Consider the following 23349-nt stretch of genomic DNA (forward strand, 5'->3'; position numbering starts at 1 on the left):
GTGTTTTTAGGGAGTTTTGCTTCTTGCACAGAGTGTCCTCCACGAGCTGCTGCTCTGCTGGGGGAGATCTTGCATCCAAGTGTGGATTTTTCAGTGCAGGCAGTGTCTGTGCATTCTTGGGCACGGGGAGCAGGTGGCTGGCTGCCATCCCCTCTGCTTCCCAATGGGAAAACGTGGCAGGGCCAAGGGCTGTGCAGTGCCCAGCCTGCCTGCAGGGTGACCCCTGCTCTGCACAGGCTGCCAGAGCAGCAGAGTGAGCCAGCAATTTTTTGGGGGATTTGGGGGTGTTTGCTGTGGGGGACAGGGCAGGCTTGTCCCTTGGGACTGGTGAGGAAAGACTGGAGAGGGCTGGTGCACGGGCAGAGCGTGGTTCCAGCAGATCCCCAGCTCTGATAAAGAGCATTTATCTCCTCCAGAGAAACAGGATTCTCCCTGCTGCCTCTGCTGACAATGGGGAGCTTCATTCACTCTCCTCCCCCTTCCCTATCAAATCTTTTTTGGTTTAGAAAGCTTTTCCCCACAGGATTCCCAGGCAGGACCGTGCCAAATCCGTGCTAAACGACTCGCACATTAATTGCCCATTGCCTTTGTCTTTGGAAATACAGAGAGCTCCTCGCTGCCTGTAATTTTGTGGTTAACAAAACTCATATGATGTCAGGTCTCCCTTCTCAATAGCTTCACTGTGAGAATTGCTTGGGGTTTTTTCCCCAGGAGCATTATTTCTCAATCTGATGGCGAGTCACAGCCGATGCTCTAATTTCTTCCTCAGTTTTCTCTTTTTTGACTCACTCCAGTGCTTGGAAAAATGGGTTTTACCCATTTAAGACCAGAGGTGGGTGTGGATAGACCCTGAGCTGTGCTCCACACCAGCAGACTCCTGTGACATCTGTGTCACTAGGTCAGGGCGAGGGAGGAGTTCAGACAGACTTGCACAATTCCAATAAAATCATTGCAAGTGGCAACTGCATCTTCCCTAGAGAGGAGAGTATCCATGGAAAGATTGAGCAGCTGGAAGAGCAGCTCAGAACTTAATAAATCACCTTTTCTCTCCCACCTTTCCCACCCACAGCAATTCCAGAAGGAGCAAGTGGATCCCCTCCAGCTGAAGCTGCAGCAGGTCAATGGAGTTGGCCAGGGACTCATCCAAAGCGCCGGGAAAAACTGTGATGTGCAAGGGCTGGAGCACGACATGGAGGAGATCAACACCCGCTGGAACACCCTCAACAAGAAGGTGGGAGCCTGGGGAGGGGCTGCCCCTGGGGTTCTGGGGTCACAGGCAGTGCCTGACCCTGCAGTGGGGTTGTTTTTGGGGTGCAGGTGGCCCAGCGGGTGGCTCAGCTGCAGGAGGCTCTGCTGCACTGTGGGAAGTTCCAGGACGCCTTGGAGCCACTGCTGAGCTGGCTGGCAGACACTGAGGAGCTCATCTCCAACCAGAAACCTCCCTCTGCTGAGTACAAGGTGGTGAAAGCCCAGATCCAAGAGCAGAAGGTGAGTGAGGGCTGTGGGAGGGGGACCTCACACAACCAGGCAATATTTTGGGGATCCAGCTGGGATGTCCATGCTTCTTTCCTGGTGGATCTCAGCTCCTCACCTCACAAAATGAGCATTTCCTGGTGGATCTCAGCTCCTCACATCACAAAATGAACACTTGCCCACACTCAGTGATCTCCATTGCCTGAGTCACCACATCCCCTCGTTGCCTCCTGAAGTTGCCCAGTGGTTTTGCTGGTCAGCTGTGCTTTTCCAGCCCTGAGTTTGGCTTTGTGCTGGTAATTCTGCTGTGTCAGGAGCGAGCTGGTGCTGGTGCAGGGCTTGGTTTGGCTGTTTGGACAAAGGGAATGTTCCAAAGTGTGAGAGCAGACCCGAGGTGTGCCTGTGTTTGCTGAGATAACAGCCCAGGGTCAGTGCCTGCCCTCCAAGTGGGAGGAGGGAAGGTCAAGTGTGGTCATGGGGAAATATTTCAGAAATGAATCCTTACCCAGGCTTGGTCTGACCTGTGAAGGTTGGAAGAGGAAATGTGCTTCAAGTGGAGGCTAAAAAACTTGATAAGTTGGAGGGTGGTTGGTGGGGAAGACTTGAAAAACTCTTCTGGCACAGAAGTGGTTGAATCTTGTGTAGTGTGGAAGAGGGAAGGGGGAAGGGAAAAGAAAAAAAAAGAAGGGGGGGAAGGGAAAGGGAAAAAAGGGAAGGAAAGGGGAAAAGGAAAGGAAAAATGAATGGAATGGAATGGAATGGAATGGAATGGAATGGAATGGAATGGAATGGAATGGAATGGAATGGAGGAGAATAGTGTGGAGGGGAATGGAATGGAATGGAACGGAACGGAACGGAACAGAATAGAATAGAATAGAATAGAATAGAATAGAATAGAATAGAATAGAATAGAATAGAATAGAATAGAATAGAATAGAATAGAATAGAATAGAATAGAATATATAAAATGAAAGTTCAGTTGGATGGGACCAACAATGATCACCCTGTCCAGCTTCCTGACCACTTCAGGGCTGCCCAAATCCAAGCATGTGATTATTATAATGTAATATAATACAACATAACAATATAATATAACTCTATAATTTTTTTGAGCCATCCCCCTGGGCCGGGCCTGGTCTCACCCCAGTGCTGGCAGCATTTCTGAGCCACAATCAGAGCTATGAGCCCTGCAGGGGCTGGGTCTGGTTGTGCTGCTGCAGGAGGGTCCCTTTTGCCTCCCCAGCTGCTGCAGCGCCTGCTGGACGATCGCAAGGCCACGGTGGAGATGATCCAGGCAGAGGGAGAGAGGATCGCACAGGCGGCCGAGCCCTCGGACCAGGACAAGATCCTGGGGCAGCTGCAGAGCCTGGGGCAGCGCTGGGAGGGGCTGCTGGGCAGGGCAGCTGACAGGTGAGGGGGGCTGGGGGCACCTGACAAGTGAGGGGATGGGGCAGCTGACAGGTGAGGGGTGGGGCACCTCACAGGTGAGGGGCTGGGCAGGGCAGCTGACAGGTGAGGGGGGCTGGGGGCACCTGACAGGTGAGAGGGGCTGCTGGGCAGGGCAGCTGACAGGTGAGGGATGGGGCAGCTCCAGGTGAGGGGATGGGGCAGCTGACAGGTGAGGGGTGGGGCAGCTCCAAGTGAGGGGATGGGGCAGCTCCAGGTGAGGGGATGGGGCAGCTCCAGGTGAGAGTATGGGGCAGCTCCAGGTGTGAGGGATGGGGAAGCTCCAGGTGTGAGGGATGGGGCAGCTGCAGGTGAGGGGATGGGGCAGCTCCAGGTGAGGGGATGGGGCAGCTCCAGGTGAGGGGATGGGGATTGCTGACAGTGAGAGGGGCTGGGGTAGCTCCAGGTGAGAGGAGCTGGGGGCAGCTGAAAGGGAGAAGGATGGGGGCACCTGACAATGAGGGGGGCTAGGGCAGCTGAGAGGTGAGAGGGATGGGAGAAGCTCCAGGTGAAAGGGGATGGGGGCAGCTGCCAGGGGAGAGAGACTGGGAGAGCCTGACAGTGAGAGGGGCTGGGGGCTCCTGACAGTGAGAGGGGCTGGGGGCTCCTGACAGGTGAGGAGGGCTGGGGGGCATCTCCCAGGAGAGAGAGATTGGGAGAAGCTTCCAGGTGAGAGGGACTGGAGGCACCTCACCCCCCAGTGCCCCCAGGCCTGGGGTGACAGCATTCAGGAAATTTTGGTGCAGATACATCCTGGAAATGTGGAAACAGCTGGAAAACCTGAGGAATCAAAGGCTGGCTGGAAACTGATCGTGATAGCAGAGGTTTACAATGGCAGGGAAGAGCTGAGATTAAATAATTTCCCTGCAGGGGAGGGATGTTATTTTTATTCCTGTAAGCTTTAACGTTCAGCAACATCCTGTTGACACCTTTATGCCACCAGAATCTTGTTTATGAGTTACTTATTTCTACCTAAGCTGATATTTGAGGTTATGAAGTCACTTCTGAGGGCTGGATTGGACCCTTCTCCATGTTTTTAATCAGTTTAATGATTTTAATCAGCCAACAATCTGTCCGTCCAGGACTGTCCATCCAGGATTGTCTTTAACCAGAAGCTCTGAAAGACCAAGAGCTTGGCCACAAGCTGAGGGATCTCCAAGACAGTGGCAGGGATGGAATAAAAGGGAGTTGGAACTAAATAATCTTTAAGGTCCTTTCCATCTCCAACTGTTTCATGAAAAGGCTGCACAATGGGGAAGCCTCTCCAGAGTGATAAACTGGATCCTAAAGGCCCAGCTGCAGGAAAAGCTTATTTTGCAGTTGCCCCACATTGATTTTTATCTTTGCCATTGCAGCTTGCCTGACGATGGTGTCTCACCTTGCTCTGAGCAGAGCTGCTTTGGTCCCTTTCCCAAAAACCTGCTTCCCATGCCTGGCTGCAGCTGGGAGCTGCTCCTTAGAGTTTTCATTGACTCAAAGAATTCCAAACTGGTTTTGATTGGAGGGGATTTTAAAAACCATCTTGTTCCTGCTGTGGGCAGTGACACCTTCCACCAGACCAGGTCCTTGAACGTTTATTTTTTTTTTAAATTTGGTGATTACTTCTCACAGGCAGAAGCAGCTGGAGGATATCTTAGTGCTGGCAAAGCAGTTCCATGAAACCACAGAGCCTGTGTGTGACTGGCTGTCTGTGACAGAGAAGAAACTGGCCAACTCTGAGCCCATTGGCACCCAGACTGCCAAAATCCAGCAGCAGATCAGCCGCCACAAGGTAGGACCTGAGCAGAGCAGGATGGAGGTGGTTGGAGTCAGGTCCTGCTCCAGTGGTTGTTTCCACCACAACCAGAGGGGTTTTTGGCACAAACAAGGGTTGGAGGAGTTATCCAGGCTGTTTTATGTACAGCAGAAAGCTGCAAGCCCTGACCCACCAGCGTGGGTAAACATTAAACTGATGTCCTTGCACCTGCCAGCAGATCTGGATAGAAAAAAAAAAACAAAAACAACAAAAAAAACCATTCCCATTTATGTGTTCCTTTTTAATTTCAACTCAGTTTACCCATCCAGGTGTGCCTTTTGTATCCCCTCCATTTTTCAGTTGCTTCCATCATTACATCCCCCCTTTTACATTACACTTCTTTTATGTTCCTCATTCCCCACTCATATTTTATTTTTGTTCCCCCCCCTTTTTTTTTTTTTTTTTTTTTTTTGTGTGTGTGTCCATTCTCCCCTCCACCATTCAGGCTCTCGAGGAGGACATAGAGAGCCACGCTGCTGATGTGTCTGAGGCTCTGGGGGTCGGGCAGTGCCTTTCCTCCCTGAGCTGTGCTGCTGAGCAGAGGCTGCTGGCAGAGAAATTAGAGGCTCTGCAGAGCAGCTACAGTGAGATCCAGGAGAGGTGCAGCCGAAAGGCAGCACTGCTGGCCCAGGCTCTGGCCAACGCCAGGATTTTTGGGGAGGAGGAGGTGGAAGTGCTCAACTGGCTGGCAGAGGTGGAGGACAAGCTGGGCTCAGTGGCCATAAAGGATTACAAACAGGACGTCCTGCAGAAGCAGCATGCCGACCAGCTGGTATTTTCTGTTTCTTTTTGTTTGTTTTTTTGTTTTTTTGTTGTGTTTTTGTCTGGTTTTGTTTATGTTTCTGGTCTGGGTTTAGTTTTTTTGAGGAGCCAGTTCTGCTGATGGGTCTCTCTGAGGTTTGGAGAGGAGTGTAAAGAGATTTCATGTGTTAGAAACAACAATTGTGGGTACTCCCCCTCCCAAAAAAATGGGTTTCTCAAGGAGGGGATTGTTTGGTTCTGTTTGATTTGTGAGCAGTGTCTGAGCCAGCTTGGCCACCCTGTGCCTTCAGAAAGCTGGATGCTGTTTCCAAAACTGAGAGCTGGAAAAGCCTGGTGGGTTTTTGGAGCTGGGCTGGCCACTGAGGAAGCTTCAGCTTCCACTGCCTGGGGCTGTGCAGCCTCTTCTCAAGAGTGAGACTGTCTAATACAAGGACAAGTCCTTTGGTGACACAGATCTGATGGGTTGGGTTGGGTTTGCTCTGAGATTTGGTCCTTTGAGTCCCGAAAATCCCAATAATTCCCATAGCAGGGTGGCTGGACAGTTTTCAGATGGGTTGTCCCTGTGCTCAGCAGGGAGGTTCGTGCCCCCCACAGCATCTCTGGCTGGCAGGACACAGGGACCTGCCCACAGCAGGATAACCCAAATTTGCCTTTTTCTTCAGGCTCTGAATGAGGAGATTGTGAACAGGAAGAAGAACGTGGACCAAGCCATTAGGAATGGACAAGCTCTCCTGAAGCAAACCACAGGTAACACAGAGATTTTGGCTCACTCTGGGAATTTTGGGGGGTCTGGGAATCCACCCTCCACGTGCTTTTCCATGGGAAGTCCATGCTCTGTCGGGTGGAGGCTTTTCTCCCTCAGGTCTTCATTTCCTTTTGGAAACTCCCAAAATAGCTGTTTTGCATCCAGGCTTGGATGCTAAAGCCACAATCACTCCAATTTAGGATTTTCTTGCTCCCAAAATCCCAAGCTCACAGCTTGGGGAGCGGGTGATTCCCAGTGCTGCTGTGGGGATGCTCAGTGCTGAGGGAAGCTTTTCTCACTGCAGCCAGCTGCTAAATCACATGGAAAAGAGGTTAAAAATACCCCCCAGCCCTCTCCTAATATTGCTTTCCCAGACTGAGCAGTTGTGGCTGTTGCCACGTGGGTGTGAGTTTATGTTTGTGAGTGGGAAGGGAGGTCGGGGCGCTGAGTTTCCTTCAGATGTGCTCTGCTCAGAGCAGATGCACAGCCCTGTGTCCCTGTGGGAGCTGTGGAGCAGGAAGAGTGATTACAAAGGATTTGGCAGCTCTGTGTCCTCTTGGAAGCAGCAGCGAGGGGTGGACTGACCCTTTTGTCTTGGAGCTGTGGCTCGTTGCTGAGAACTGAGTTAGGCTGGGGCTTGTGGCAAAGCCAGGCTTTGCAGCACGCTTCTATCCCAAAATCCCATCTCAAAAACCCATCCCAAAATCCCAGAAACCCATCCCAAAATCCCCGAAACCCATCCCAAAATCCCAGAAACCCATCCCAAAATCCCAAAAACCCATCTCAAAATCCCATCCCATCCCAAAATCCTGTCCCATCCCAAAATCCCAGAAACTCATCCCAAAATCCCAGAAACTCATCCCAAAATCCCATCCCAAAATCCCAGAAACTCATCCCAAAAACCCATCCCAAAATCCCAAAACCCCATCCCAAAATCCCAAAAACCCATCCCAAAAACTCATTCCAAAATCCCAAAAACCCATCCCAAAATCCCGTCCCATCCCAAAATCCTGTCCCATCCCAAAATCCCAAAAACCCATCCCAAAATCCCATCCCAAAATCCCAAAAACCCATCCCAAAATCCCAAAAACCCATCCCAAAAACTCATTCCAAAATCCCAAAAACCCATCCCAAAATCCCGTCCCATCCCAAAGTCCTGTCCCATCCCAAAATCCTGTCCCATCCCAAAATCCCAAAAACCCATCCCAAAATCCCATCCCAAAATCCCAAAAACCCATCCCAAAAACCCATCCCAAAATCCCAGAAACTCATCCCAAAATCCCAAAAACCCATCCCAAAAACCCATTCCAAAATCCCAAAATCCCATCCCAAAATCCCATCCCAAAATCCCAAAAACCCATCCCAAAAACCCATCCCAAAATCCCAAAAACCCATTCCAAAATCCCAAAAACCCATTCCAAAATCCCAAAAACCCATCCCAAAATCCTGTCCCATGCCAAAATCCCATTCCAAAATCCCAAAATCCCATTCCAAAATCCCAAAAACCCATCCCAAAATCCCAAAAACCCATCCCAAAAACCCATCCCAAAATCCCAAAAACCCATCCCAAAATCCCAAAAACCCATTCCAAAATCCCAAAAACCCATCCCAAAATCCTGTCCCATCCCAAAATCCCAAAAACCCATCCCAAAAACCCATCCCAAAATCCCAAAAACCCATCCCAAAATCCCATCCCAATCCCAAAATCCCATCCCAGGGACGTTACACTGATGGGAAATACCCGCTCTAAGCGAAACCAGTAAGTACAAAGAGAATGGAGGCTGTTAAATGGGTGAGGACCAGAGAAAGTGGCTGCTGCCACCCCTTGGGGTGGCTCCCAGGCTGATTGTCCCCCCTTTTCTCTGCCCCCAGGGGAGGAGGTGCTGCTGATCCAGGAGAAGCTGGACGGGATCAAGACGCGCTATTGCGAGCTGACGGGCGCCAGCGGCAGAGCCCTGCGCGCCCTGGAGCAGGCACGGCAGCTGGCCACCAAATTCCAGTCCACCCACCAGGAGCTGGCTGGCTGGATGGGCAAGGTGGAGGAGGAGCTGGCTTCCAGTGGGGCACAGTCCCCTGCTGGGGAGCAGATCCCCCAGTTCCAGCAGCGGCAGAAGGTGGGGAGAGTGTGGGGTTCCCTCTGGTTGGTTGTCTGAGGTCTTGGCTCTTATTTGGTTGGGTTGTCTTAAATAAGCAAAGCAGGTAATAGTTAGAATGGTTATTTATTACAAAGCACATCGGTCTCAATAGTAATTGCAAAAGCAATGGCAGAAGCAGTAGCAATAAGCAAATGGCTAAAAGCACCAACTCTCCCAATACAAACTCTTATATAGGATTTTTCCAACAAGCTAAGACACAAACTCAGACCACCACTCCTTAACCTATTAAAATTCCAGTTTCTTAGCACACCAGGTTACATATAACACTACTCATGCAATCTATTGTGTTCTATCTAAGAAATGGCAGCAATATTCTTACTATAGCTCTATCATGTCTAAGCACTGTCTACAACTGGAGTCTCTACTGAAGATATCAATGTGTTTCAACCTTCACTAGAACACTCACTGTTACTGTGGCATTTGAGACCTTTTACTTACTAAAACCATCAGAACTCACCCTAAAACTTATTCAACCCCTGCACTCTGATTTCTGTCTGAAGAATTCAGAGAGACCCCTGCCTCACTGACTCCAACAGGAGAGCAGCACTGCAGGGTGGGGGTGTTCAGTCCATGGGTGCCTTTCACAGGAGCTGAAGAAGGAGGTGATGGAGCACAGGCTGGTCCTGGACACAGTGAATGAGGTGAGCAGGGCTCTGCTGGAGCTGGTGCCATGGAGAGCCCGGGAGGGGCTGGACAAGCTGGTGTCAGACACCAACGAGCGCTACAAGATGGTCAGTGACACCATCAAGCAGAGGGTGGAAGAAATTGATGCTGCTATTCAGAGGTCTCAGCAGGTGAGTGAAAAAAACCTTGCAGGGTTTTCTTGGGAGAGGGGGGAGTGTGTGGATGGGTAGGGTTTGTCATACAGGGAGGGCAGGAAGGGCAAATTCCACTGGGAATGGTAAGAAATGGGCACCAGCAGCAGGGTGTGGCAGCAGGGAGGGTGGCTGGCCTGTCCTGCTGGGTGATTTTGGGATGGGATAACTCTGGAGCAGCACTGTGTTACCCTGCCTGTGGGTTTCTGCCTGCAGGGGTGATGGGGATGGTGTAAAACTGGTGACTGTCAAAGCTGAGAAAACTCATCCCCTACTGGGAGAGCACAAGGATTTGTTCCAGGCCAGCAGTCCTTCCCAAAAAGGCTTGTCCTGCTTGGACTGGAGTGCTGGGAATGCCCAGAGTCAGTTCATGGAGGAGCAGAGGAAATGCTCCTGTTTATAGGGATGTCCCTTTCCTGCAGGCAGGGAGGGTGTGGGGAGAGGTGGCTGCTCCAACTTGCCCCAAACCCACTGTCCCCTTCTCCTCCACACCCCACAATGAGGAGTTTGTCCCTGTGGGTCCCTCTGTGACTCCCACTGTCCCCAGCTCCATCCCTGCTGCCCAGCACTGACCCCTGCCCCTCCTCTCCCCCCTGCCAGTACGAGCAGGCAGCTGATGCAGAGCTGGCCTGGGTGGCTGAGACCAAGAGGAAGCTGATGGCTCTGGGTCCCATCCGCCTGGAGCAGGACCAGACAACAGCCCAGCTGCAGGTGCAGAAGGTCTGTGTGCACTCCTGGTGCCTTGGGTGGGGTGGGCAGCCAGGAGGGAGGGTCCACTTTGGGGTTATGGGATGCATTTTTGGATAGCAGCTTTACTCTGGGGTGTGCAGAAAGGATGGATGGTCCACTTTGGGGTCATGGGATGCATTTTTGGATAGCAGCTTTACCTTGGGGTGTGCAGAAAGGATGGATGGTCCATTTTGGGGCATGGGATGCATTTTTGGATAGCAGCTTTACCTTGGGGTGTGCAGTGCTGAGCCCAGAGCACACAGGAGAGATGGAACACTTGGCCTTGAGATGTGAATAGGTAAAAAAAAAACAAAGGGAAAAATTGCTTTAAATCATCCAAGTGTTTGGCTTCCCAAAGAAAAATCTTCCTGACTGTTTACAGCAGCCATTTAGGGCTTGATGGGTGCTTTGCTTTGGTCTCCCTTGGGAGATCTCCCATGAAATCCTTTCCTTGTGGCCACCAGAGCAAGCTCTGCCACGTTCTCACCAGTGAAAGGTTTAGAGAAATGTGGGTATTGATTAATGAGGGTGGTTTCCATTTGCTTTTTGCTCATTGTTCCCTGCAGTGAGGGACTCCACAGTTCCCTCCCAGCAGCCAGACATGGAACAAAGAGGTGCTGGAGGGGTTGTTGGTTTTGTTTTTTTTTTTTAATATATCTTTGAGATGAGCTCATGCCTGAAAGAACGTGCACTTTAAATAAACGTTCCTTTTCCTCCCTTTGCCTGGGCAATCAGAGCAGCACAGAGACTTACTGGATTTAAAATCAAAGGAAAAAAGGAAAATAAGAGAGTGTTATAAGAGAAGGGGGGCTGAACTGTCAAGCATTGAGTTAAATTGAGCTCAGCTTCCCACTGTTAATCTCATGGACCTTGGGAATGGCAAAGTTATTGGTGGATGCAGCTCTGGAGAGCATCATTTTGTGGGATAACATTCACTGACAAATGGATGATGGAGCTTTTCCTCCAGTGAGGACCTTGGGTGTGGATGATACTTAATTTTAAGAGCTGTTTTGAGAGAGAGGTTGGTGTAGATGAGGAAAGCAGGCAGGAATCTGCATTCCCAGCCAGATTTTCAGTTTGCCACAGGACACTTGGCTGGGTTTTGTGGGGTCTCTTTGGCAGGGGAGGCTGGGCTCAGCTCTGAGTTCTCCCCTTTCTCTTCCTGCAGGCATTTTCCATCGACATCATCAGGCACAAAGACTCCATGGATGAATTGTTCAGCCAGCGCAACGAGATTTTTGGGACCTGTGGTGAGGAACAAAAAGCTGTTCTCCAGGTGAGAACTCTGTTATTTACTGCAACAGAGAGAGCAGAGAAGTGAATCCTCAGCCCTGGCAGGGGCTGAAGGAATTTAAAATTACCCCACCTTTAGTAATTCCCACCAGCATTAGCAGAAATCTCTTTACATTTACGACTCTCCTTTATTGCCTGCTTTTATTGCAAGGTTTGGAGATGGGGAAGGGGGGATCCCTGAGGCTGCTTTAATGGGAATTATTCCTCCCTGCCCATGAGTCTGCTCCCTCTTTGTGTTTTTAGGAGAAAACTGAGTCCCTGGTGCAGCAGTATGAGGCTGTGAGCCAGCTCAACTCGGAGCGCTACGCCCGCCTGGAGCGAGCCCAGGTCCTGGTCAACCAGTTCTGGGAGACCTATGAGGAGCTGAACCCTTGGATTGAGGAGACCCAAACCCTCCTCTCCCAGCTGCCACCCCCAGCCATTGACCATGAGCAGCTCAAGCAGCAGCAGGATGACATGAGGGTAAGAGGATGCAGAGTTTGAACCTCCTGCCCATCAGTTCTGCTCTCAACAGGGGGCAAAAGCAGCTTTTTATTCTGAATTTTCCTCATTTTTTTCCCCCCTGTTCTGTTCTTTTTGCTTGTGTAATGCCAAAGTGCCACGTGAGAATCTGCTTGTTATGTTGGAGCACTCCTTACCAAAATTCAGCTTTGCTCCCAAGGAAACCTGGCTGCTTTTGGATTCCTGCTCGTGGCAGGGGGGAAAAAAATACTTTGTGCTTTTAGGGTAGAGACTGCAAAGCACAAAATTCCCAGTGGGTTCCCCCGTGGAGCTGTGGGGAGGGTCAGAGGCTGGGGAAGGACCCGTGCCAGGCTCTGTGCCATAGCCATGTTGGGAAGAACCCAGTGCCATGTGCTTGGCAGATGCTGGGGCATGAAATCCAGGCTGTGAGTTCCTCCCAGATAGGATCCCTGCTCTTGGAGTGCTGTTTGGAATAAACAGGCAGCAGGCTTGCAGCAGATTTCTAAACAAATGTGGTTTTTTTTTTCTTTTTCTTCCCCCCTCCCTGTATTCCCTAGCAACTGAGAGAGTCCATTGCTGAGCACAAACCTCACATCGACAAGCTGCTGAAAATTGGGCCCCAGCTCAAGGACCTGAACCCTGAGGAAGGGGAGATGGTGCAGGAGAAATACTCCAGGGCTGAGGCTTTGTATTCCAAAATCAAGGAGGAGGTTTGCCAGCGAGCCCTGGCCCTGGATGAGGCTTTCTCCCAATCCACCCAGGTATGCCAGGGTGCCAGGGAGGGGCATTTCCTCCCACAGCCCCCCAAGAGAGCTTTGGAATGGGGGTTTTATCCCCCCTGTAAAACCCTTTTATAAGGCATAAAGTGATCAGGCACCTCCAGGGGAGTTTCCTGCTGGCTGTGGGAGCAGAGGAGAAGGAGTTTGAGGCTTCACACAGTAAATAGGGTCGTAAATTTTTACGACCTCAATAATGATGCTGGTTCAAAGGGGCTGCTCTGGCATCCACCCAAGGTTGGAAGGGCCTCTTGAAAGAGCTTGAAGAGATAATTTTCAGTTCTGATAAGCTGTGAGTGCAGTGAGCAGCCATGGGGATGCTTTGTATGGGAGAAATAATGGATGTCTCCAGGGTTTGGGCATCTCCTGAGGAGGTGGGTGAGTGCAGGAGGAGAAATAGGAAAGGAAAGGAAGAGACTGGAGGTGCTGAAGTCCAGAAGAGGGGTGAACCCTGCTGCTGAGGGTTGATGCCCCCCAGTTATGTTCCATTTCACCCCGTGTTCCCGTAGCACAGTTGGTTTTTGTCACGTCCTGGGTGTTTATTTTCTTAATTCCTGTATTGTGTAGTCACTTCTCTTGGTTTGCACTTGTATTAACTCCGAGTTTTTCCCCCCCCTCCACATTCCCCATCCCTCTCATCTCTCACTCCCACTGTGGAATGTGTTGTCTGTGTGTGTTGCTGCCTGTGCCCGTCCTCCCCACATTTCATTCTTGTGTTGACTGCGCCCCACCATTGCAGATTTCTGAGGTAAGCAAGTCCCCCCAGCACAGATGTTCATTTCCCTCCCTGGCCTGACTCTCTTTGACACCCAGACTTCCATTTCTGCTCCATGCACAGCTCAGCAGAACGTGCTTCAAAAATTAATGCTGTGGGTGGGGGCCTGGAATCACTTTTTTTAAATTTTTTTTTGGGATGGCTTTTATTGAGTTGCTGCTTGGTCTCAGCTTCTGCAGGGCAGAGGTTTTGCTTCTGGAAGGGTTCACACTGCTCCCAGCTGGATGTGCTGGTTTGCTGCTGCTTTCTTGGCTGAGCCAGCCTGTCCTGATCAACTTTGCACCCAGAGCCCCTCTCTGCTGGGGTTTGGTGGCACCTGCACTGGGATGTTCCCAGTAGGAACTGGGAGAGGGACAAGAGCAGCGCTGAGCTGTCCTTCCCACCAGCAGAGACACTTTGGGATCTTTAAGGCCAAAGTTGGCTTCTCTTTGAAAAAAAACAACAATAAACCCTGCTAGACCCCCTCCCTCACTCCCTCCTGGCTTTCTGGTTCTGCTTTTGAGGCTGCAGCTCCTCCCCACCCGCATGCAGCTCCCGCTGATGCTGAGAACTGGGCTGGGTTTCCCTCAGAAAATCTGGAAATTCAGCAGCACCAAACAAAAATGGGCTTTTCCAGCAGCACTTCTTGCCTGGCTGTTCCCTCATCCAGCACTGGGGTTTTGTGCCCAGCCACCAAAACCGAGGCAGCAGCAAAAAAAATAAAGGAACTTTTAGGGCTGAATGCAAAGAGCTGCAGTGTTTGGGTCACAGGTGCTGGTGGTGGCTCTGTGAGTGTCTGTGGGCTCTGCTGGAGCAGGAGGTGTCAGCAGGAGGCTGCACAGGTGCCAGTGCTGCTGCACAGGTGCCATTGCTGCAGGAGTGCCATTGCTGCTGCACAGGTGTCAGTGCTGCAGGAGTGCCATTGCTGCTGCACAAGTGCCATATCTGCTGCAGCAATGTCATTTCTGTTGCACAGGTGCCATTTCTGCTGCAGTGGTGTCATTGCTGTGCCACTGCTGCTGCACAGGTGCCATTCCTGTTGCAGTGATGCCACTGCTGCTGCACAAGTACCATTTCTGATGCACAGGTGCCATTCCTGTTGCAATGATGCCACTGCTGCTGCACAGGTGCCATTTTTGTTGCAGTGATGCCATTGCTACTGCAAGGTGCCATTTCTGCTGCACAGGTGCCATTTCTGCTGCACAGGTGCCATTCCTGTTGCAATAATGACAGTGCTGCTGCATAGGTGCCATTTCTGCTGCAGTGATGCCACTGCTGCTGCACAGGTGCAATTCTTGCTGCAGTGATACCACTGCTGCTGCACAGGTGCCATTGCTGCTGCAGTGATGCCACTGCTGCTGCACAGGTGCCATTCCTGCTGCACAGGTGCCATTCCTGTTGCAGTGATGCCATTCCTGCTGCACAGGTGCCATTCCTGCTGCAGTGATGCCATTCCTGCTGCACAGGTGCCATTCCTGCTGCAGTGATGCCATTCCTGTTGCAATGATGCCATTGCTGCTGCACAGGTGCTCTCACCACCGTCCCTCTGCCATCCCCCCCGCCCCCCCCTGCCCCAGTGCCCTAATGTCTCTGCTCCCCTGCAGTTCCACGACAAGATGGAGCCCATGCTGGAGACGCTGGGCAGCCTGTCCAGCCGCCTGCGGCTGCCGCCGCTCATCCCCGCCGAGGTCGACAAGATCCGCGAGTGCATCAGCGACAACAAGAGCTCCACGGTGGAGCTGGAGAAGCTGCAGCCCTCCTTCCAGGCCCTGAGGCGCCGTGGGGAGGAGCTCATCGCCCGCTCCCAGGGCCCTGACAAGGACCTGGCAGCCAAAGGTATCCCCACCCGCCACCCCCGGCAGGGTTTTGGCTTTCACCTCCACCAAACCGCGGCTCCGGCGCTGCTGGGGAGGGTTTGGTGTGCCAGGGGTGTTTTATGGAGGTTGTAATGGGTTTAGGGGGAAGGATGAGTCTTCTCTGGGTGGGTTTGGGAGGTTCTCCTGGACTTAGGGGAAAGGTTGAGTCCCCTGGATGGATTTGGAAGGTTCTCCTGGCTTAATAACCAAGGTTGAGTCTTCTGGGTGGATTTGGGTGGTTCTCCAGGCTTTAGGGCCAAGGTTGAATCTTCTGGGTGGATTTAGGAAGTTCTCCTGGACTTAGAACCAAGGATGAGTCCTCTGGATGGATTTTGGAAGTTCTCCTGGCTTTAGGGGAAAGGTTGAGTCCTCTGGATGGATTTGGGAGGTTCTCCTGGCTTTAGGGGGAAGGATGAGTCTTCTGGGTGGATTTGGGAGGTTCTCCTGGACTTAGGGCCAAGTTTGAGTCTTCTGGATGGATTTGGGAGGTTCTCCTGGCTTTAGGACCAAGGATGAGTCTTCTGGATGGATTTGGGAGGTTCTCCTGGCTTTAGGAGGAAAGATGAGTCCTCTGTATGAATTTTGGATGTTCTCCTGGACTTAGAGGGAAGGATGAGTCTTCTGAATGGATTGGTGAGGTTTTCCTGGACTTAAGACCAAGGATGAGTCTTCTGGATGGATTTTGGAGGTTCTCCTGGCTTTGGGACCAAGGATGATGGATGGATGGATGGATGGATGGATGGATGGATGGATGGATGGATGTGCCTGTTTCCATCTGGAACACACAGGGCAGCATCAGTCAGAAGAGAAAAAAAAAAGCATTTGTTTTTGTATAAAAGTATTTGTGGCTTCTCAGCCCAGCTGGCCTCTTGTTGGTGGCCCCTGGGACAGGATTTGTTGATGTTGATTCAGCATCTAATGGAGGGGAGGGAGCACAAAAAACCCATCAGCACAATTGGCACTAATTGGCACCTTCCTTGGCAGCCCAACAGGCAGCTCATGGAGTGAGTGAGCAGGGACTTCATGCTAGAGGTGGCCAGAACAGAGGTTTGTTGGAGGGAGAGTGTGTGGGCAAATTTGCCCTGAGCTTGCACATGAATAAAGACATTTCTGCAGGCTGGAGTTTCTCACGTCCCTCAGCATCTCCCAGAGTTAATGCTCTGATAGTCCTGGCCACCATCGTTCCCCTCTGGATATTCTGTTAGCTGTTTCTGAGCATTTTCAAAATGCTCTTGCATTGCCAGAAGGTTTCCTTCTTCACTGAATGGTTTTAATTTCCTTCCCCAGTCATCCAGGACAAGTTGGATCAGATGGTTTTCTTCTGGGAAGACATCAAAGCTCGGACTGAGGAACGTGAGATGAAGTTCCTTGATGTCCTGGAGCTTGCAGAGAAGTTCTGGTATGACATGGCAGCACTCCTGACAACCATCAAGGACACCCAGGACATTGTCCACGACCTGGAGAGCCCAGGCATTGACCCCTCCATCATCAAGCAGCAGGTGGAAGCAGCAGAGGTGAGGCCCATGGGGCTGTTCCTCAGCTTATCTGCTAATTTGGGAAGATCTTAGATCATGACCATGGCCAGAGGTGGCTGGAAATCAGTTCTGTAGGTGGTCAGGCAGATCATGAAGAGTTATTTCCATTGCAGTTTGGAGCTGCAAGGCAAAAAGCCAGAAGTGGATTTCACATATCCTTCACCTTAAATCACATTATCTGCTGCTGTTTTGGGAAGCTCTGTGTGGTCAGAGCTCTGTGCCCACTTGCTGGGAGTGATGTGGAAGCTTCCAGGGCTCTGCTCCCAACCCAAGCCAGAGTCTGGCTGGCGTGGGAGGAGTATATTTAGATTTTGGGCAGAGCAGAGATAAGTGCTTGGATTTGTGTGCTGCTGGTTGCTTCAACTAAGTGTCAGAATCCACTTCAGGTGGATTTGAGTTTACTCAGGCCTTGAGGAGCAGGGATGTTTCTTCATGCTTTGCTAAGTTTAGCTTTGCTGCTTCCTTTTCATAACCATCCTGACTCTGGTTTGCACCTTTTGAGCCTCCAAACCCTCACTCCTGTAAACAGCACATCTCCTGTAAACAACATCTCCAGCCAGGACTGCTCAGGCTCACAGCTAAATACAGATGTTCTTATTTTAGTCCCAGAGGTGGGAGCAGTGACAAAATTGGCCACCTGCTCTCTGTGTCACCTGCTCCTGAGGTTTGGGCTTGGGCTGCTGGCCAAGCTGCAGGACACTGGAGCAGGGGGGACCCTCCTGCTCGTGGAGCAACTTTGGAAGAGGGTTTGATCATGAAAGTTTTCCCTCTGGTTGTGCCTCTGCAGACCATCAAGGAGGAGACAGATGGGTTGCATGAAGAGCTGGAGTTCATCCGGCTCCTGGGCACCGACCTGATCTTTGCCTGTGGAGAGACTGAGAAGCCAGAAGTGAAGAAGAGCATTGATGAGGTAGGGAGAACTTCCCCTGCAGATAAAATCAGGTGGGAGCTGTGGTGGAGGAGCCTGACAAACCCTGTGGTGTTCCCACAGATGAACAACGCGTGGGAAAACCTGAACAAGACGTGGAAGGAGAGGCTGGAGAAGCTGGAGGAAGCCATGCAGGCAGCTGTGCAGTACCAGGACACCCTCCAGGTGAGGGGCAGGGCTGCTGAGGAGTGGGGGCAGCTGTGAGCCCCCCCTCCCTGGAGCTGTGCTGGGATTTGCACTTCCCTAAAGCAGGAAACACCTCCTGGGCGAGTGTCCCAACCACAGCTCTGAGGAGGAGATGTTAGATTGCATTGGTCTTCACAAATCTTGATTCAGCAGGATGAGGGGAGGCAGGAGGGAATTCCATGTGTGTGGAGGGGGTGGCAGGACATTTTGCCATCCCCTCACCTTGTCCTTGCTCCTTCCAGGCCATGTTTGACTGGCTGGACAATGCTGTGATCAAACTGTGCAACATGTCCCCTGTGGGCACCGACCTGAACACGGTCAAGGAGCAGATGAACGAGATGAAGGTACCTGGCAGGGCAGGGATGGGCTCTGCTTGCCCTCACACAGCTCCAGTGATTCACTCCCTTCTGGTTTTTGTCCTGCTTGTCTTGGCAGGAGTTTAAAATGGAGGTTTACCAGCAGCAGATTGAGATGGAAAAGCTTAATCACCAAGGTGAACTGATGCTAAAAAAGGCTACGGATGAGACAGACAGAGATATCATCAAGGAGCCACTGACAGAGCTCAAACATCTCTGGGAGAACCTGGGAGAGAAAATTGCTCACAGACAGGTAGGGTGAACACCTGGTGCTGCCACGAGGTGAACTCACCACGTGTCTTGGTTTGAAGGACAGGGGTTTGCTGACAAAGGCAGGAGGGTTTTTCTTGAAATGAAGAATGTAAACTTTTTTTCTCTAAATTATTATAATTTTGAAATTAAGGGGCTTTCAGGCAAAGATAAAGGAATTAGGAATAACAGCTTTTTACTAGGAAAATAAAAATAGAAATACAATATTACAAAGAACAATTTTCAAACACTGCCAGAAGTCAGAATCCAACTGACACCCCATCAGTCAGGGTGTTGGCAGCAGTCCCATTAAATGGTGGCTGCATCCTCTGACAGATGTGGTTCAGTTTTGTAGAAGGGTGCAGGTTTTTTTTGAAGCTTTAGGGATGATGTGGAAAGGTCCAGTGTTCCTCTGGAATTTAGTGGAAAGAAGGTTCCTTGGTGTTCAAAACTTCAGGTTTTATTTAGGTGGGAAATGTTTGGCTCCTCCCCCTGGGTGGAGCATTTTTTAATGGGATGATGTAATTTTATTAGTTATGTAGTGGGACTTAATGGGCCATTAACAGCAGATTATATTTTTTTGGAGGGAGGATGGGCTGTGGGAAAGATAAAGATGATTGCCCCAGCTGGTTTAAAGATGGCCCATTAGCAGATAATGTGTGCCAAGAGATCAGGGTCACTGCCACACCCAGTTTTAAACAATGACCCATTAACAGGAGATATCTGCCACAGAGATAAGAGTCACTGCCACACCCAGTTTTAAATAATGGCCCATTAGCAGGAGATATCTCCTGGAGGGAGGATGGGCTGTGGGAAAGATAAAGATGATTGCCCAGCTGGTTTAAAGATGGCCCATTAGCAGATAATGTGTGCCAGGAAATAAAGATCACTGCCACACCCAGTTTTAAACAATGACCCATTAACAGGAGATATCTCCTGGAGGGAGGATGGGCTGTGGAAAGATAAAGATGATTACCCCAGCTGGTTTAAAAATGGCCCATTAGCAGAGGATATCTCTCAGAGAGATCAGGATTATTGCCTTACTCTGCTTCAACAGATGGTGACAGAATACACATTTCTAGTTACATCTTGTATTGCAACTCAAGACACCAGGTGCTTTGAACTCTCTAAAACTCCCCTTTCCCATCCCTGTCCTTGCCCAGCACAAGCTGGAAGCTGCTCTGCTGGCCCTGGGCCAGTTCCAGCACGCCCTGGCAGAGCTGATGGCCTGGCTGACCCACACTGAGGAGCTGCTGGATGCCCAAAAACCAATCAATGGGGACCCAAAAGTCATCGAGGTGGAGCTTGCCAAGCACCACGTGAGTATTTCCCCACTCCAGGTACATTTTTAACCTGTTCCTGTGGGGTTCTCTGAACCTCCAGGTGCTCTACAGGCATCAAACTCTGGAGCTCTTAGGCTCCTGCTCTGAGCTCTTGGTTCCTACTTCCTCAGGTTATCTTAAATAAGAAAAGCAGATAATAGTTGAAAAGGTCATTTATTACAAAGCACATCTTGTTACAGAGCACATCAGTCCCAACAGGCAAGCAGACAAGCAATGGCAAATGCAGTGGCAGTAGCAAAGAAAAACCTGGCAAAGAGCAAATGGCTAAAAGCTGAATGGCTGAAAGCACCAACTCTCCCAATACAAACTCTTATGTAGGATTTTTCCAGCAAGCTAAGATGCAAACTCAGACCACCACTCCTTAACCTATTAAAATTCCAGTTTCTTGACACACCAGGCTTTGTATAGAACTATGCTTAGAATCTGTCTTGTTCTATCTGAAAAATGTCAGCAATATTCTTACTATAACTCTGTTATGTCTAAGTCCTGTCTACAGCTGTGGGCTTGGAGCCTCTGCTGAAGTTATCAGTGTGTTTCAACCTTCACTAGAATACTCACTGCTGCTGTGGCATTTGAAACCTTTCAGCATCAGAACTCACTCTAAAACTTACTAACTTACATGTCTCCTTAATGTGTGAGTGGCTTAATACACTTCAACCCATCCAAAGGCTTTAATTCAATCCCTGCACTCTGATTTCTCTCTGAAGAATTCAGAGAAACCCCTGACACTGCCTCCAGCACATTCCCATGTCAGGACTCAGAGCTGTTGGGAGCAGGCAGGGTGTCTGGAGAGGTGACCAAGGTTCTCCCACCTGCTGCAGGTGCTGAAGAATGATGTCCTGGCCCACCAGGCCACGGTGGAGACAGTGAACAAAGCAGGGAATGAGCTGCTGGAGTCGAGTGCTGGGGATGATGCCAGCAGCCTGCGGAACCGCCTGGAGAAGCTGAACTCCTGCTGGGAGTCAGTGCTGCAGAAAACAGAGGAGAGGGAGCAGCAGCTGCAGTCCACGCTCCAGCAGGTCAGCAGGAGGCATTGGGAGCACCCCCATGTGCACTGGGGTGTGGCTTTCCCTTTTGTTTTAGGGAGAAATAAAAGGGGGAAAGAGTTGGGGATTTTTTATTTTTTTTTAGGGAAGTTTTTCTGTGGTTCAGTGCCTGCCCAGAGGCTCAGTGGGGACCAGGCACACCTGTGGGTTGTGGACACACCACGTCTCACCCCTCCTGAACACTGTGGCACATCCATCTTTATCTGCTTTCAAAGCAAACACAGCCTCACCCCTGGCACATGATCAATGGTGGCTGATGTCATCTGATCCGGGGCCCATTCTCTGCTCCTGAACAGGCTCAGGGTTTCCATGGTGAGATTGAAGACTTCCTCCTGTGGCTAACGAGGATGGAGAGCCAATTGTCAGCATCAAAACCCACAGGAGGTCTGCCAGAAACTGCCCGGGAACAGCTCAATGCCCACATGGTAATTTCTCAGGAGAGATCTTTTTTATTATTATTTTTTAGTTTTTCAATGCTTTTAATCCAACAAGTTCTTGTCAAATATCACCATCAAAACTTCTCCTTTCTGTCTGTGATGGTGAAAAGAGGCTGCTCTGGTCTCCTCTTAGAGCTCATTTTGTACTTGATGCCTGGCACAACAATCATGGTGCTTTAGCTTTTCTCAGCTCAAAGTGTCACTCTGCTGTCACTGTCCTCAACCCAGTGTTCCCATCCCCTGCAGCTTTGCAGCACGACGTGTTCTTCCCCCTCTGAGCTTTTCTCTGCCTAACCCTTTGCTGGTGGCTCTTTGCAGGAGCTGTACAGCCAGCTCAAAGCCAAGGAGGATGTCTACAGCCAGCTGCTGGCCAAGGGGAGGCTGATGCTGCTCAGTCGTGATGATTCTGGCTCTGGCTCTAAGACAGAGCAGAGCGTGGCCCTGCTGGAGCAGAAATGGTGTCTGGTCAGCACCAAGATGGAAGAGAGAAAGGTAACACTGAGGGGAAAATGCATCCATGGTCTGACAGCAGCTGCTCCCTGTTTTCCCACTCTGCTTTGCCACATGAAGATGGGAGTTGGGTTTTGTTAAATCTGCCTCCCTTGGTTGTAAAGTTGAGCTGTCTGTTTTTCAGGTGGTGCTGAGTGTCAAGCTGTTAGCATGGGTTAGATAATGATCAGCATTGGTTAAATCACACAGAAAATGAGAGTGAAATGGTGTTTTGGGTTAATTCAGGGGGGTGGGAAGAAGCCTCCCACAGCTCTCAAAGGGAGGCTTTGTTGGTCAGGCCAAACCCTGCTCTGAGCTGACTCCATCCTCAGCTCTTGGCTGGGCATGAGATAAAACAAGACCTGTGGTGGCCTGGGCCCAGAATAAATTCACAGCACTGCAGCTGCTGCCCCCAGAATATCATCCCTGTCCCCACGGAGATCCCTTTCCCAGGAAGAGGGAGATGTGTGCTGAGGAAGATCTCCCCTTTCAGGGACCATTCTTGTTTGGAGAGAAAGCTTTGCCTTTCACTGCAGCCCCCTCCCCTTGGCAGAGCAGTGATGTTCCAGGGCTGGAGCTGGGACACAAAGGCTGCCTCTGTCTGCACATCTCACCCTCCCTGTTGTGTTTTTTCCTCTCTTTCTCTCTCCCTCCCCTGCCACAGGCAAAGCTGGAGGAGGCATTGGCCCTTGCCACAGATTTCCAGAATTCCCTGCAGGATTTCATCAACTGGCTGACTCTGGCTGAGCAGAGCCTGAACATTGCACCCCCTCCCAGCCTCATCCTGGCTGCAGTGCTGGCCCAGATCGACGAGCACAAGGTACCCAAGGCCTCCAGGGTGCTTCCCCCCCCTTCCCCTGTGTCTCCTGGGGGGTCACCCCCCCCTCCTGTGACACCCTTTGTGCTCTCAGGTTTTCGCCAACGAGGTGAACGCGCACCGGGACCGCATCATCGAGCTGGATCAGACTGGGAACCAGCTCAAGTTCCTCAGCCAGAAGCAGGACGTGGTGCTGATCAAAAACCTGCTGGTCAGCGTGCAGGCCCGCTGGGAGAAGGTGGTGCAGCGCTCCGTGGAGCGGGGACGGGCTCTGGATGATGCCAGGAAAAGAGCCAAGCAGGTGGGAAGGGGGAGGCACCCCCAGGGAATGGCCAGCAAGGAGGTCCCAGCAGCACAGAGGGACTGGGGACACCAGCAGTGAGGAGTTTCAGGCTTGTTGGTGTTGCCTTGCAGTTCCATGAAGCCTGGAAGAAGCTGGTTGATTGGCTGGAGGATGCTGAGAATCATCTGGACTCGGAGCTGGAGATCTCCAATGATCCTGACAAAATCAAGCTGCAGCTCTCCAAGCACAAGGTGAAGCTCCAGGCTGGTGCTGGGGTGGATGGGCATCTGTTGGGAGAGAAAAGAGAAAAGCATCTGCATGCCTCCCATTGCCATGGAAATGTGGGAATCCTCAGAGCCAAGGCCAGCCTTTCTGAAGCAAGTTTTGTTTCAATTTCCCAGGAGTTCCAGAAGACTCTGGGTGGGAAGCAGCCTGTGTATGACACCACCATCAGGACAGGCAGAGCCCTCAAAGAAAAAGCCTTGCTTGCAGATGACACTCAAAAACTGGACAATCTGCTGGGAGAAGTCCGGGATAAGTGGGACACAGTGTGTGGAAAATCTGTGGAAAGGTGAGCCCAGCCCCAAGGTTGTACCAGCAATGCCACAGGGATGGCTG

The 23349-nt window shown here is 51.0% G+C and overlaps 1 protein-coding gene across 5 annotated transcripts in view; it reads left to right on the forward strand.

The window, feature by feature from the left end:
* The window catches only part of MACF1 (microtubule actin crosslinking factor 1), a gene marked incomplete at its 3' end in the record, with an annotated part of 145532 nt that overhangs the window by 104818 nt on the left and 17365 nt on the right, over window positions 1-23349 (forward strand). For all 5 annotated transcript variants that reach the window (XM_079325687.1, XM_079325688.1, XM_079325685.1 and 2 more), the window contains 26 exons: window positions 1070-1231; window positions 1318-1488; window positions 2717-2883; window positions 4531-4690; window positions 5160-5486; window positions 6139-6223; window positions 8094-8335; window positions 8965-9171; window positions 9793-9912; window positions 11090-11197; window positions 11458-11676; window positions 12234-12437; window positions 14811-15042; window positions 16350-16576; window positions 17385-17507; window positions 17589-17690; window positions 17954-18055; window positions 18147-18320; window positions 19480-19635; window positions 20481-20678; window positions 21002-21130; window positions 21461-21634; window positions 22296-22451; window positions 22543-22749; window positions 22863-22982; window positions 23133-23302. In XM_079325687.1, the coding sequence (XP_079181813.1) occupies window positions 1070-1231; window positions 1318-1488; window positions 2717-2883; window positions 4531-4690; window positions 5160-5486; window positions 6139-6223; window positions 8094-8335; window positions 8965-9171; window positions 9793-9912; window positions 11090-11197; window positions 11458-11676; window positions 12234-12437; window positions 14811-15042; window positions 16350-16576; window positions 17385-17507; window positions 17589-17690; window positions 17954-18055; window positions 18147-18320; window positions 19480-19635; window positions 20481-20678; window positions 21002-21130; window positions 21461-21634; window positions 22296-22451; window positions 22543-22749; window positions 22863-22982; window positions 23133-23302 (4442 nt within the window). The remainder of the gene's footprint in view (window positions 1-1069; window positions 1232-1317; window positions 1489-2716; window positions 2884-4530; window positions 4691-5159; window positions 5487-6138; window positions 6224-8093; window positions 8336-8964; window positions 9172-9792; window positions 9913-11089; window positions 11198-11457; window positions 11677-12233; window positions 12438-14810; window positions 15043-16349; window positions 16577-17384; window positions 17508-17588; window positions 17691-17953; window positions 18056-18146; window positions 18321-19479; window positions 19636-20480; window positions 20679-21001; window positions 21131-21460; window positions 21635-22295; window positions 22452-22542; window positions 22750-22862; window positions 22983-23132; window positions 23303-23349) is intronic.

This window comes from Erithacus rubecula, assembly GCF_903797595.1.
Source record: "Erithacus rubecula genome assembly, chromosome: 23".
In the NCBI taxonomy this organism is placed as follows: domain Eukaryota; kingdom Metazoa; phylum Chordata; class Aves; order Passeriformes; family Muscicapidae; genus Erithacus; species Erithacus rubecula.